Source organism: Brachypodium distachyon, chromosome 2 (assembly GCF_000005505.3).
Source record: "Brachypodium distachyon strain Bd21 chromosome 2, Brachypodium_distachyon_v3.0, whole genome shotgun sequence".
Classification (NCBI taxonomy): domain Eukaryota; kingdom Viridiplantae; phylum Streptophyta; class Magnoliopsida; order Poales; family Poaceae; genus Brachypodium; species Brachypodium distachyon.
Genome location: NC_016132.3, coordinates 21,714,056 through 21,729,326, shown reverse-complemented (window position 1 = coordinate 21,729,326; position 15,271 = coordinate 21,714,056). Strand labels below are relative to the sequence as shown.

The 15,271-nt window shown below is 47.4% G+C and overlaps 1 protein-coding gene and 1 long non-coding RNA gene across 2 annotated transcripts; one reads left to right on the top strand and one right to left on the bottom strand.

Annotated features, from left to right (window-relative positions):
• Nucleotides 1–10,600: 10,600 nt before the first annotated feature.
• Nucleotides 10,601–12,075, bottom strand: LOC100831034 (NAC domain-containing protein 90). The gene is made up of 3 exons (XM_003568308.4): nt 11,662–12,075; nt 11,239–11,552; nt 10,601–11,131 (listed from the first exon to the last, which is right to left on the bottom strand). Exons 1-3 carry the CDS (start codon nt 11,819–11,821, stop codon nt 10,811–10,813), a joined length of 795 nt encoding a protein of 264 aa, XP_003568356.1. The 5' UTR covers nt 11,822–12,075; the 3' UTR covers nt 10,601–10,810.
• A 40-nt stretch (nt 12,076–12,115) lies between these two features.
• On the top strand, nt 12,116–13,310 carry LOC106866159. The gene is made up of 2 exons (XR_001406081.2): nt 12,116–12,590; nt 12,993–13,310. It is a non-coding gene; the product is annotated as an uncharacterized LOC106866159 (long non-coding RNA).
• Nucleotides 13,311–15,271: the final 1,961 nt, after the last annotated feature.

Genomic DNA, 15,271 nt, shown 5'->3' with positions numbered 1-15,271 from the left:
TATTGTAATGCTTTTGATCTTGAAGTAATATATTCAGGTGGGGAGCCTCTCCCCCTGTTGATTGCCTAAAAGAAACATAGTGCTACCTCCTTTCTAAATATAAATGTTTTAGTTTTGTCCTAAATCAAACGTGTTAAAGTTTGATGTACTAAATTATCGACACTTATTTTGGATCGGAGTGAGTTGCTTTTGCAATATCAAATAAGTATTCTATAAAAATGTATTTCATAATTTACTAAACTAATTTAGAGCTGTATATGTTGGTAGTAAAAACATTTGGAGACAGACACACATAGTGATGCCTTTTCAAAGATTTTTAGTGTATTGATTTGGTATATTTAAATGTCAAAAGTTTGACAATCGACACAGTTTATATGTCTTGTATTTAACGAGAGAGAACATTATATTTTACATAAAAGAGAGGGAGTGCATTAGTCATGGTCTTAACTAGATGCTAAATTTGCCTCTCGTTTCAGTCCGGTTGGCACCTGGCAAGTCAGGCGCCAGAATGTATCGTTTGCTGTAACGAGCATGACTGTAACCCTGTTGTGGTTTAATGAAAAAAAAACTAGATGCTGTCTTAGGCACGGATATGACAGTGGACGGTGCTTTTACCACGTAGAACGGTCTTAAGTGTTTGGGAACCGATCGTTGGATGGGAGAGCCAGCGAAGCGAGTGTCCTCTTCCACCCCCTGAGGAATCGTTCCCCACTAACGTTAAGTTTTGGGTCTTATCCCTTTGACCCAGTTAATCCATCTAGTCTATATAAAAAAGATGAGACTACCCCTTGTACGTACTATTGAGATCAGAAATTAATAAAGAGCTCCTGTTCTTCTCTACTCCCTGGTGTTCATCTACTTTACTGTACTTCGTGATTGTGTGTGTGATCAACTCCTTCGACTACGATCTTGGTGTACAACCCCGGAACCGGCCAGCCGGCAGAGGTTGCACAACACGTTATCAGCACGAGTCTCTACCCTGAGCCTTCATCGAGCCTGCTCTCTCGACATAAATCACGGAGGTATTAGATCCAAAATTTTATTTTTAAAAATGGATTCCTCTTTGTGTTACGATTCCGTTTTTGCGATTAGATTATCTTTCGGATTTTTCTACCCACGGTATGGATTTTCCTCGCGAAATGTTGCCGACCAAGTCGCCGGCCAATGCCGATCATGCTCGCCGCACAAGGGACTTGTTGACCATAACCATGGGGAGACGGTGTCGCACTGCTGTGCTCACCGCCGGCCACCGCAGGCTCCATGCCGCGAGCCGTCCCAAGCCACCCCATGGAGTTGCTGCAGCGGAGCGCGCCGTCAAGCACTGCTGCGAGGCGCTGGCCTGGCCGCTGCTCCGAAGTCGTCGCCTCGCGCGCGATGCCGCACCAGCTGCTTCAATGCGCGAGCACCGCCCTCTGGATGTGCGCGGGCCGCTGCAGGCACTAGCTGTGTCGGAGCTGCCGCTGGCAACGAACACCTCCGCGGAGTGCTGCTGAGTGCCGCCGCTAGATACCGCGCCTCGCCGCCGCGGCCGCCAGACATGTTTGGGCGCGTGCCGCAGAGAGCCGCCGCCGCGCCCCCCCGCGTGCGCTGCAGCCCCGCTGCCGTCGAACCGGTGGCCGTCAGGCTCCGCCGCGTTGATGCGAGGCCTCGCGGCGCGCCCCTACTGGCGCTGCTGGCCCTGGACGCGCGCACCGCCCACGCCGCCTCAGGAGCGCACCGGGCACGAGCGCGCGCCGCCGCAGCGTGCACTGGCCGCCGCCGTCCCCACCTTGTGCGCGGGCTGCCGCTCAGGCCCCGCCGCCGCGCCTCGACAACCTCTGCTGCTGCCCCGTGCACGGGGCCACCGCCGTCGCTCCATTTGCGGGCACGAGCGCTACCGCCTTGCCACAGAGCACGCAGGCGTAGCCGCCACGGACGCCGCCTCAGCCGCGGGCATAGGCCTCCGCCGTCGCCGCCACCCAAGGGGAAACCCTAATGAGGGTTGGCGCGGCTGGGCTGGGCCAGGCGAGGCAGGGAGTTGGGCCACCGGCCCAATAGGCGAGCGCGCGGGCCAGATTCGGTCTGGTCGGTAGATTTGCATTTCAGCCCTTGGTCTTTTTGTAATTACGCGCATTGTTTACTGTGCTGCATTTTTGCGACTAAGGCCTTTGAATTGTCAGTTTTTGCTGAAATCGCGTATTTTGGCTCAAAATGGCTTCGGGAATGTGTTTTTGGGGCTAATTTTCACGTTTAGGAAACGTTTAACTTGCCATCTCTATGCACATGCTTGTATTACCATGTTTTACCGTTGTTGATTAATTGTACATATGCTTTATTGCTTTTAATCATTAAGTAAGATATGAACTCGCATGTTTTAAATATTAGAACGTTGTTATGAACAACTATATCATTTTATCACATTTATGCGATGGGTTACATGAGGTTACCTCGAGATTATATGTTGAAATCTCGTAAAAATTTGCATTAATGATATGAATCATGAACCTGCAGTTCGAGGAGCGAACCTAAAATGGTTGGACTTGATTTTTGGACGTGGATTTGTTCTCGGAGCTTGGTAACTTTTGAGGAGGTTGATCGGCTTGGTGTCTTATTGACTACCACCACCACCCTGCGAGGAGAACATTTAGGCATTGCACCATCTCTTTGTACTTTTGGACAAGTACATACATGTTGGGAAAGTGTTATGCTTTACCGGATGATCCTGGTTCCACATGTGTTGTTCATCCTCGCATGTCATAAGTATTTTCAGGCTATGTAATAGCGCGAGGTTTAACATTGCTATAACTCAGAGGGGGAGGCGCAAAATGGAAGCACTAACTGATTCTATTAATCTTGGCCAACCCCCGTTGAGTTTGTGCTATGTGTGCTTTCACACACGTCTCTCCCGACTATCGCTACCGTGATAGCCGATAATGGGATGATACCATGCCGAACTGTGACATATGCAGAGGATGAGGACACCATCATCAAGTGCACTTGGCCCTCCTAGTGGTTGTATATGCTCTGAGCAAGCAAAACTTTGTTCTTTCAACGCTTAGATGATTTGTGAGTTCATCCATTAATTCTTTTATTTAATATTGATGGCTTGGTATGTTCTGAAATATGTAATGCATTTATTTAATTATGTTGCTACTTCCTCGCTTCATTAATTAATTAGATGCTATATTTTAGAACACGTGGCGCTCGAATAGAGGAAACGTGCCTTGTGGATAGTTGTACCACAAACACCATCTTGAGAGAAACTCGTTATTTCGACTCCATTAAAAGGACTTCGGGGAGTATCATGACTATCGCAGGGGGCAAGTCAAAAATAGTAGGCTCTGGACGAGCTACTATCATGCTCCCCATGGGAACAACTTTGCTCATTGCGGAAGCATTATTGTACCCACACTCGACTCGAACTCTCTTGAGTTTTAAGGACATCCGCGCAAACGGCCTCCATGTGGAGACTGATGATGATAATGGCAAAGAGTGCCTACTTATCACAAAGGGCGATGCCCACGGTAAGCATGTTGTTGAAAAATTCCCTTCATCGCTTTACTACACTAAAGATAGTAGTGCCGCCCGTGTACACTACCTTAAAGACTATATTTAGAAGCTCTGAATTATTTTGCTTATGGCATGATAGATTAGGCCACCCGGGTATTAGAATGATGAGAAATATAATTAACAACTCAAATGGGCATGGGGTGAATGTTAAAAATTTCCCGAATCATGATGATTTCGTGTGCTCGGCATGCGCGACACGGAAATTAATCATTCGACCATCACCATTGAAAGTGAGGGATGAAATCCCTGCATTTTTGGAACGCATCCAAGGGGATATATGTGGTCCGATTCAGCCCCTTTCGGGGCCGTTTCGATACTTCATGGTGCTCATAGACGCTTCATCTAAATGGTCATGTGTTAACTTATTGTCTACACGGAACCATGCCTTTGCCAAGTTGATGTCGCAAATCATATAAATGAGGAATAATTTCCTGGATCATCATATAAAGTCTATTCGAATGGATAACGCTGGAGAATTTTCTTCAAAAGCGTTCGATGATTATTGTATGGCATTTGGTATTCAGGTTGAGCACTCTGTACCGCATGTACATACGCAAAATGGACTAGCGGAGGCATTGATTAAGAGGATTAAATTCATTGCCAGACCACTCCTTCGGGGTTGTAATTTACCAACCACGTGTTAGGGGCATGCAGTGTTGCACGCTGCAAATCTCATCAACTATAGACCCACGGCCTACAACATTCATTCACTTGTCAAACTAGCGCAAGGGTCGGCACCAAAAATTTCCCACCTTCGTAGGTTCGGTTGCCAGGTATATGTACCAATACCACCCCCTCAGCGATCAGCAATGGGACCGCTCCGTAAGTCGGGGATATACGTTGGTTATGAGACTGTGTCCATAATCAGGTATCTGAACCCCATGACAGGACACTGTCATACGGCCCGCTTTGCTGACTGCATTTTTGACGAGAATCTCTTCCCGACTTTAGAGGGAGGAAATCAACCTCTTGATGAGAAAAATCAAGAATTGACGTGGCAAGCCACGGGGATCCACACAAATGACCCGCGCACAAGTGAGACACATAGAGAAGTCCAAAAGATAATAGATTTGCATGCTTTAGCGAATCAACTGCCTGATCACTTTAATGACTTGAGAAGTGTGACAAAACCACATGTGCCTGCGTGCAATGTATCGGAAAGGGTAGAGATACCCAAGGATCCTGTGGGTCTACCCGCTCGAGTCCAAAGGCCTAAAAGGACGAGAAATCCGGTTCCTCAAATCCCAAGTACTCGGGGACGCCCGATGAAAAAGGACAAGGAGGATTTATCACACTCGGTTACTAAAAAGCCCTGAGAGAGTGAGGGGAGCCAATTGAGACCTGGCACAAGTACATAATCTCCAGCGCAAGGAATTTCGGACTTTAACCTTCCAACAGTGGAAGCATCCAGCGGAGATGTGAGCGCACACATCGGCGCGGAAAAACTAAAGGACCTCGCTCCAGGAATGGGAAATCCTGTTGAGACAGAGGATGCGCACGATGCGCCCCATTACGACATGACCAGAGATTATGTTAACACGGGAGAATCAATAAACCGAGCGACTTCTAATGTTGACATAAACTTTGCTAAGAAAATTGCCGTAATCATCGATCTTGACCCCGAGCCTAACTCGCTCGCTGATTGTAAGAAGAGGTCGGATTGGAAAGATTGGCAGAAGGCAATAGCTACCGAATTATTATCTCTGCACAAAAGAGAGGTTTTTGGACCTGTGTGTCGAACCCCTCCCCACGTACGCCCCGTCAGCTATAAGAGGGTATTTGTCCGCAAGAGAAATGAAAATAATGAGGTAGTACGGTATAAAGAAAGGTTAGTTGCTCAGGAGTTTACTCAACGACCTGGGGTCGATTATGAGGAAACCTACTCCCCGGTCATGGATGGAATTAGATTTAGATATTTGATGTCAATGGCAGTCAATATGGACTTAAAAATGAAATTGATGGATGTTGTTACTGCTTACCTGTATGGTAATTTGGATTTGGACATTTATATGAGGATACCTGATGGTCTCCCAGTTCTGAACCAAGATAGAGCAAACAAAGGTCTATACAGTGTTCAACTCCGGAAGTCACTGTACAGACTTAAACATATGGGTAGAATGTGGTATAATCGGCTAAGCGATTTTCTACATGAAAAGGGCTACACGAGCAATGAAGATTGCCCATGTGTATTTATATGATGATTCCAAGATGGATTCTATATAATCTCGGTATACGTAGATGATTTGAATATCATCGGTACACCTGAGGTTATTGAGGAAGCAAGTTCCTACTTGAAGTCGGAATTTGAGATGAAGGATTTGGGTAAAACCAAGTTCTGTCTAGGTTTGCAGCTGGAACATTCCCATGATGGGATTCTAGTGCACCAGTCTACCTACACTCAAAAGGTGTTGGAAAGATTTGGATTTGACGAAGCATATCCTTCAAAGACTCCCATGATTGGGCGGTCATTACAGCAAGACAAGGACCCTTTCAGTCTGAAAGAAGAGGGGGAGGAAGTTCTGGGTTCAGAATTTCTTTACCTGAGTGCTATTGGAGCACTCATGTACCTCGCGAATTGTACACGGTCGGACATTGCGTTCGCCGTCAATTTGCTGGCTAGGAACAGCTCTGAACCTACCAAAAGGCATTGGAAAGGTGTTAAGGATGTCTTTCGGTACCTGCAAGGGACCAAAAATCTTGGGCTATTTTATAGAAGGAATTAAGACCTATCTTTGATAGGCTATGCGGATGCTGGGTATTTGTCGGACCCGCATACATTCAAGTCTCAGACTGGATATGTTTTTCTATGTGGTGGAACTGCTGTTTCATGGAAATCGTCAAAGCAAAGTCTTGTATCGACTTCGACGAACCACTCGGAAATCATAGCACTATATGAAGCATCACATGAGTGTGTATGGCTTTGATGGATGGTTCGTCACATTCAGCAGACCTGTGGGCTGAACACTGTCCAGACCCTCACCATTATCTATGAAGATAATGCAGCTTGTGTTGCACAAGTACAAACGGATTATGTGAAGAGTAATCTCACCAAGCATATAAATCCTAAGTTTTTCTATGCACATGAGTTGCAAAAGATGAACGAGGTAAAGGTCTTGCATACTAAGTCGTGTGAAAATCTTGCTGATTTATTCACTAAGTCACTACTGGCATCCACCTTTGAAAGGTGTGTGCGTGAAATCGGTATGTTGAAACTTACGGAAATGCAAGGTTCAGGGGGAGATACTTCACATACTCATCGATAAATCTTGATCATGGCGATCAAGTACTCATCTTGGAGATTGAGTAGATTGTACTCTTTTTCCCTCAGCGAGTTTTCTTGTGTTTCTCACATGAGGTTTTTAACGAGCCAATCTGTGTAACATAGCAACGTATCCTATACGCTCTTTTTCCATGTGTTTTTCCCACTGGGTTTTTTCGGCGTTTTTGAGGCATATGGTATACGAGTATCGGCCCAAGGAGGAGTGTTGGGGAACCGATCGTTGGGGTGGGAGGGCCACCGAAGCGTGCGCCCCCCCCCCCCCCCCCCCCCACCCCCTGAGGAATCATTCCCCCACTAATGTTAAGTTTTGGGCCTTATCCCTTTGATCCAGTTTTGCCATCTAGTCTATATAAAGGAGACGAGGCTACCCCTTATACGTACTGTTGAGATCAGAGATTAATAAAAAGCTCATGTTTTTTGTACTCTCTGGTGTTCATCTACTTTACTGTATTTCGTGATTGTGTGTGTGATCGACTCCTTCGACTCCGATCTTGGTGTGCCAATCCCATGCCCATCGGACTCCCAGCCGGCGGCCGTGGGCCTTGTGGGCCAACGCTCTTCCGGATAAGATCGAAGCCCACTAACTTATTTGAGTTTTTTTTCCGTTATTTATTCTCCTCTCGTCCTTTCCTTTTTCGTAACAGACGTCACGCTCAGTAGGACTGGAGAAAAAGCTTCCGCTTATAATACACTCTCCTCTCGTGTGCTTGAGAAAAGGAGCGACCCTTTGCTCTGGATTGGCTTCGTGTGCACGCTCGCATGATGAGCCGCGATAGTTTAGCTAATCCGCGATAATATACGAAGCTGCGTTCGTTTGCATAATTCATGTGGCGACATGACTGACGGCAGCAGTATCCCTTTTGTGTTTAAAAGGTTTGCAAAGCGTTTGTCATGGGCCTTGACAGTACTATTTTGGCTTTGGCTCAAGATTCGTGGAACTCTACACCTTATTGTTTGCACGCGCCGTCATGAGTTCATGACCCGTCCACATTGCAGACTAGGCCACATGTGGGCAGAAGGAGCATGCCAAAGATCAGATTTGTTAAAGCCAAAAGAAGAAGAGATATCTCAGTGACGGCGAACGGGTACCGGATCCCTCAAGGCCAGGCCAGGAGGCCGGCCGGTCGGCCCCCCGTCGATCTACGCAGCGCTTGCCTTTACCTATCTCGGGCTTCCAGCTTTAGAGTAATTCCTATCTAAAACGCTTCGCCATGATTCGGCCACCAATTACGCCAAAGAAACCGAGATACTCGTAGTACGTATCAAAGTGGACGGCACCAGATCCTCTACGAGTGCTGTATGGATCCCCTGTTTACTGATTGGGTCAGGATCGTCCTCCTGGTTTTGAGCATGACTCCCTGTCATCATTAGCATTCGTCTTGTAAAAGTTTTCATCGGTCTCAAGACCTATCTGGGCTTTCGGGGCTTCAGGTACGGTGCATGTTCTGTGCCGGATCGAATGAGAACATGGGGTGAAGGTTCGGATGTGGAAATGCAGGTTCCAATCTGGACTGTGAGCACTGAGCAGCACCGATCGATCGGAAGTTCGGAATCTGATACCTTGGCAGCTTGGCTCTGGATAGCGTCCTGGGTGATCAGAATTCAGTGGCCACTGCCTCCGCTCGGAAGCTGCAACGCAGTTAGGGCTGTTAGGCTGCTACACCTTTTCTCTTTGGTTTTATTTTTGCTACACCTTTTCTCGTTTTTTCCCCTCGAAAAGGGTATTATCCTCGCCTCTGCGTCAATGGGAACACGAAAATTTTATTGCAGCGTTAACCAGAGTGTTATCTTGTGCTCAACGTTTGATCAAACAAAGAGACTCCAATGCACATGTTAGTTATATTTGGTCGAGAATCTGAGTGTCTTTTTGCCTAATTTGAGTGCCTTAGGGTTTGATTCGGTTCATAATTTAAGTACATGAGATGCATAGCATATTTGGTAAATATACATATCTCCATCAATAAGCTCCATGCCCTCATGACAAGTGGGAATCTTACCAGAACCACAACAAATACTAAAGTGTGGTTCGAAGGGACATTGTGACAAATTTGGTTTCAAAGTGTCATAAGAATATAGCCTAAACTATCACCATCTCAGAAATGGGTGGACTACTTTACGGACGCCCGTCGGCACGGGTGGTTTCAGTCTTCCAAACACGGACATACGAGGGAGAGGAAAGAGATGAGGCAGGCAATGGGGCTCGCACGCCGGACTGGTGCATGTCGCTGTCCACGCTTACCACCGGGCCGGGGCAAGCACATACTAGGAGTAAGTACCTCGTCTAAAGTAAATTTGAGGGTTTCCATCGGACGGGCTGCACGTTTGTGGACGTATTGCCTTCTGGGCTTCTGGGCCATGAGCGGTGAGTCAAACAGGCGGCCTCTTTGTCGTAGTGTTTATGTTTGTTGCAATTTCTTCGATCCAATTGTCAAACAAATTTTGCTATAGAAAACCGTCAAACAGATAATTTACGGAAGAAAACAAACAAATACCGTGCATGCACGAGACAAAAAAAACCTTGAGATACATGAGAATTATGGACGATGGGTATCGTATATGTCAAAACAAAATTGGTCAAATCAAATCGAGTAAATTTCATAAACCACACTTTTTTTGGTAGTGGTCTCACAAAACCACAACTCTTGCGGCAATGAGTCTCAAAAAACCCTAATCTCAATGATTAGGTGGCTTGATGGTGTTTCTGACGATCCGGGCCCACAAGTCAGTTGCCATGTCAGCCTCCCGACCCGTCTCCAACACCACCCGGGCCCGCAAGTAGGTTGCCACGTCAGCCTCCCGACCCGTCTCCAACACCACCCGGGCCCGCAAGTAGGTTGCCACGTCAGCCTCCCGACCCGTCTCCAACGCCACCCGGGCCCACAAGTCAGTTGCCACGTCAGCCTCCTCGACCCATCTCCAATGCCACGGCCCACAAGTCAGTTGCCACGTCCGCCTCCCCGACCCGTCTCCAATGCCACGTTATGGGCTTGGGTCGTCAGAAACACCATCAAGCCGGCTAATTATCGAGATTAGTGTTTTTTGAGACTCCCTGCCCCAAGAGTTGTGGTTTGGTGAGACTGTTAGTAACAACTGTGGTTTTGTGATACCAATGCCATAAAAAGTGTGGTTCTATGAAATTTCAATCAAATCCTACCAAATACTAGTATACTGTTAAGTATATCACCTTCGGTACATGCATCGGAAGGTACGCCACTTTTCTTTTTCAAAAGAAAAGATATGCCATCAGCCTCATTCGGAAAATGTTGCAATGAAATGGATCATATATATACTTCCTCCGTCTCATAATATGATGCACGCATACCTAGATTCTCAATTTGATTAATTAAACATGTATGTTTTTTTTAAAAAAAATACACCATTAGATTCGTTATCAAAAGTCCTTTCTAATGATATAATTATTTAATTTATATTTAGTTAACTAATTTGACGATTTAGGGATGCGTGCGTGTCGGTACATGCTTAGGTCTGCCGCCTGTGCACGAGCTGCAAAACAAGACGGAAGACTTTCTAAAGCACGGCATGTATACAGTATGGCGCATTGGCGCCACTCGTCCGGTGATCCGAAATGGAGGGGAGTGCTCGCGTTCTGTCAGCGATCGAGCGTAGTTTCAACGGATAGTCAAGCGTGGGAATTGACGCCCGGCCTGGCTTGTTACGTTTCATCATCCAACCTCCTAAATGAGAGATGTCGCTATCTCTTTAGTCTTGAATGAAAAAAGGAATCTTTGCATGTACCCCTATGGACAAAAGTTGATTAAAATTAATTTCCTTGTTCCACAGCGAAAAGGGTACAGAATGCCATGATTGTGTCGATGCAAAAGATCTTACAAAAATACTAAAAAATTAGCTTATCTAAAGCTTGGGTACGAAATTGTGTTTATTTTTTGAAAGAATTTAACAATTTGTAATCAATAAAATTGTGAATTGTGTTTCTGGTCAAGCTTCATAGACGTCCATGTATCAAATCCAGTCCAAAAACTCTGCCCAGTCGATCATGTAGTCGGCGAGCTCCTCCTCCTCATCGGCGCCTCCATGCGTCTGCCGCTGCTGCATGAAGCAGGCGGCGCTGCTCGACGATGCGCCGTCGTTGGGCGCCGCCTGCCTTTTTCTCTTCTGACCCCTTCCCACTTCATCTTCCTCGTTCCCCAACGCGGCAAACGACGACGACATCGGGTCCTCGGCGCTGCTGCCTGCCGCGGCGCCAGTGCACGGCCGGCGGTCGAACTGCCGCGGGCACCCCGACTTGGTGTACAGCCGGCACAAGGTGAATTCGCTCCTCGGCTACAATTAAACGAACAAGCAAAGAAATGTATGATCACCGTTGTCCATTGCATGAAACACAGGGAATTAATGATAAACGGAAGGACCGTCAAATACTAGATTAGTACGTGGAGAGCGAAAGGGTTGGGTGCCGCCGGAGCAGCTGCGGCGGCACCGACGTCGTGGTCGAGAGCCCTGTACTCGTTCATCTTCCACTTGGTCTTGGTGCCGGCCGGGGCGCGTCCGGTGTAGAAGACCATGGTCTTCTTGGTCCCGATGGGGTGGCCGTTGAGTTGGACTGAGTAGACCAGGCCCGGGGTGCCCGCCGCCTTCCAGTACCCCGACGGCGTCGTGCGGCTGGGCCTCCCGCCGCGCGCCTCCCGGTCCTGCCGCGCGCAGAAGTAGAACCACGGCTCCCCGCCCCCCACGCCCCGGTGCGCCTCTGCATGTAAATTACGCGATCATCATCAGCAATGCATTTAGGCAGCAATATATCAGCATGTTGTTAATTACGAGATGTATATATGCTTGGTTCTGTAGATTGTACGTGCCTGGGAGCTGCCAAGGGTCGAGGGAGCAAACGTCGGCGACGGGGATGACGCGCTCGATGTCGCGGGCGCGGTGGCCGCCGTCGAGCTTGTGCCGGAGGTAGAAGCGCACCAGCTCCTCCTCCGTCGGGTAGAACCGGTACCCAGGAGGCAGCTCGCCCATGTGGTGCCGTACGTTATTCCGCCGGTCGATTTATCGTCGTGGAGCTCGAACTGAGTGAGAACGCACGTATAGGCTCGCCCATATGGCTGGTGTACGTCGTCTAGGGTGCCGGTCTGAGGTTATATAGGAGCGCGCAACGGACTCGGCTGTTTGACGGACTGCAGGGGGCTTAATTGTGGGGAAATTTCTCAGGCTGTGGTGGAAATGGAATAGCCGGGAGTACGTGCGTGATGTGGTGGGGGAGGTGCATGGACCGGGTCAGTCTCTCCTACAATTGTTTTGTTAATTTAGGAGTTTGGTTTAAGTATCTCCTACAATTGTTTTGTTAATTTAGGAGTTTGGTTTAAGTATGCTTCATTCGACTTTTGGATTTAAGGGCCTGTTTGGATCACTACCAACGCTGGCCTTACCAATAAATTGGTCAGCCCGTGATTTTCGGCCACTGTTTGGATCGATGCCAAATTTGGCTCGCCCTGCTCGAGCGCGGCCCTGTGTAAATTTCGCCAACGCGAGGGCGCCGCGAGGGCGTGGAAAACGTCCGCCAAAATTTTGGCGACCAAATCGGACGTGATTTCTCGTCCTGGCATAGAAGCTAAGCTAAGCATCAATTTCCTTTTCCATTACTTTCTCTCCTAAACTGCAGTGCTGCACACCGCGAGGACAACAGAGAAGGCCCTCAGATCTGCAGCGTCGCCGGTCGGCCGGCGGTGTGAACCGGCGTCTCCACCTTTCTTCCTCTCCTCTCCACGGATTCAAGTTGCACCCCAAGGTTAGAGCTCAAGAATCCCGTCAGATCCGTCCTTATCCCCCTTACATGTGGCGTGATTTACTGGTTCTTGGCATTTCGGTTTATGATCTTGTTAATCTGCTGAATGAACTAACTTTGTTCTTATTATATTAGAACTAGATCGTTCATTAGCCACCCACTGGATGTCAGTCCTATCGGCCAGATCTGAAGTATCCATACTAAACCGCTCTTCCCCTTTCCCTGTGTTTCTAGATAATAATCATAATATGCATGTCTCTCCCTGAAGTAATAAGGTCCTCGATTAGTATACTTCTCCTTGCTATCCTTTTTCCTGATTGCAGTACATCTAGCTGTAATGTATTTGATCGCTGAAGCACCTGTGCATCTTACCCTTTAATATGCATGCAAATTAACCTTGATCAGACAGCATCCATCGACATTGCTCAAAGGACATGGCTGACATCATATTGAGCTTCATAAGGACAAATCAGTGACTTTCAAGTTCAAGAAACAACACCACCTGCAGTGTGGAGATGCTCTGAATGGCAAGTTTTCTCAGACTTGGGTGCATAGCAGGTCATAGTGTCTTAAATGATCTCGAATTGTTTGGTGATGGGTGTGTTAGTTTATGAACCTGATTTTGTTTTCACGGCTAGATCTGGTGTTTGAATATTGTATGGCCTAATATATGAATCGATGTTGTTGTGAATTTTCAGTATGCAGTGGTACTATATTCAGTCAGGTTGCACGTTGCATGTGTTATTTAATTTATTTTCTTTCATATGTGTATCATGTGATATATCTTAGATTAATACCTACTGGTTGTTTTTGGCAAGTATTTGGCTTAACGGAGCAAAACAAACGGCAGCCAATCAAAGTTGCCAAGTACTTGGCAAGTTATTTGGCTTGAAACCAAATAGAAGCCAATAATTTTGCCAAAATTTGGCATACACAATGGCTACAATCCAAACACCCACGTGTTGCCAATATTTTGGTCATGCCTTTGATTTGGTCATGCCAATATTTTGGCAGGGCTGGATGGGCTCAATCCAAACAGGCCCTAACTGATCGATCTGGCTGCTTTTCTCGCCGGGCGCCATCGTCCTTGATGTGACATCGCTACGCATGGGGCGGCAGTAACACAGGATACTACTAACATATGCATGACGGCATTCGAATTCAGGTTCTTGGGCGTGGTTTACGGTGGGAACAACAAGGAGCGAAATGTCAAGAAGATCCATGGCGAACGTGCATATGAATGGTTTGGCAAAATTGGGGATGATGCTCGGCTGAAGTAGTGCTACTACCAAACTAATACCACAACATTTTGCACTCAACATGGGTTGCATATGTGCGAAAGCAGATACTCGCAGATATATAATTAGGTTGTGCGCAGTTACTTCTTCCGATAAAAGCAAGAATTTTTACTGGTTGTCGCGTCGCATCAGGAATTTCAGGATGATACAACAGAAAGTGTACCAAAAAGAAACTTGGATATTGGTCCCTAGCTAAGAGGGGCAATGCCCAACCCACTATACCGCGTACAAGTTTTGAAAGCTTTTTGGTGGAGGCATTTTCTTAAATAGCCTTAGCTAATCATTTTAGATGGCAATTTGATGAAATGCCTTAAAAAAAACAAGGAAAAGGAGGCAAATTTAAGAGAATGCCTCAAAAACAATTAACAACAAAGCCATTTCAGAAAAAAGCCTTAAAAACTTTGGATATCAAAGGCATTTTCGAAAAAAGCCTCAATAGATTTCAACATTAAAGGCTTTTAAGAGAAAAAGCCTCAAAAAGTATGTACAATATGCAAATTAGCCCTTCCACTTCAATGTCTTCACATCATGTGCCCTTACCTGATGGCCTCCCAGGCTCCCACATTGAACCATCGATCCCAACGACGGCAATGAGTATGGCCTCCTCTTCCTTCGCGCTCTGCCATGGAAGCCCGCTATCTTCTTCCTCCTCTGCCCGCAAGGGATCTGGTGTCACCCCGGCCCCTGGGTGCTCCTCCGCCGTCCTTCAGCGGGTCCCGATCTCGTGCCAATGGATGCCTTGCCGTCGCTGTGCCGTCGTTCGCCCGTTCGTTCCGCGGAGGCTGCGGACGTCGGCTAGTCCCCTCTCTCTCTCTCTCTCTCTCTCTCTCTCTCTCTCTCTGCGCGTTGTTCTGCTTCAATTCGGGAGTCGCCGGCGGCGGTCGTCGGCACGAGGGCGGCGGCGCTGATCTACCTCCTTAGCGCCAGGCCAGCTGCCTCCGACGCATCTCCGTCGCGTTATGCGCCGTGCCGTGTCCCGGGGCGCCACCGCTCCTCCGAATCCCCCTTGCAGCAGTCATGGACGAGGCTTGCCGCGTCATGGACTCATGGTTGCCTTGGACATTAGTCCCACATCGTTTGCTGACAGAAAAATCCACCGATTTATAAGTCCATAAGCAGTTAGAATGGCAAGAGAAAAAGAATCACGGGGGGCGAGCAGCAACAATGCCCAACTCTTCCGATCGTCATCAATCTATAGACTCCACTCAACTGATAAATTGACCTATCATCATCGATCAGAGTATAATGAAGGAAGAATGCTAGCACTGCCTAGCTACACATAATCTACCGGAGAGCGGCCACTAGCTAGGAACGTACTAAATCTGACATCCCTCTTTGAGAATTGGACCCAATAAGCATCCTTGGAAAAATGCCTCTGTTTGACAA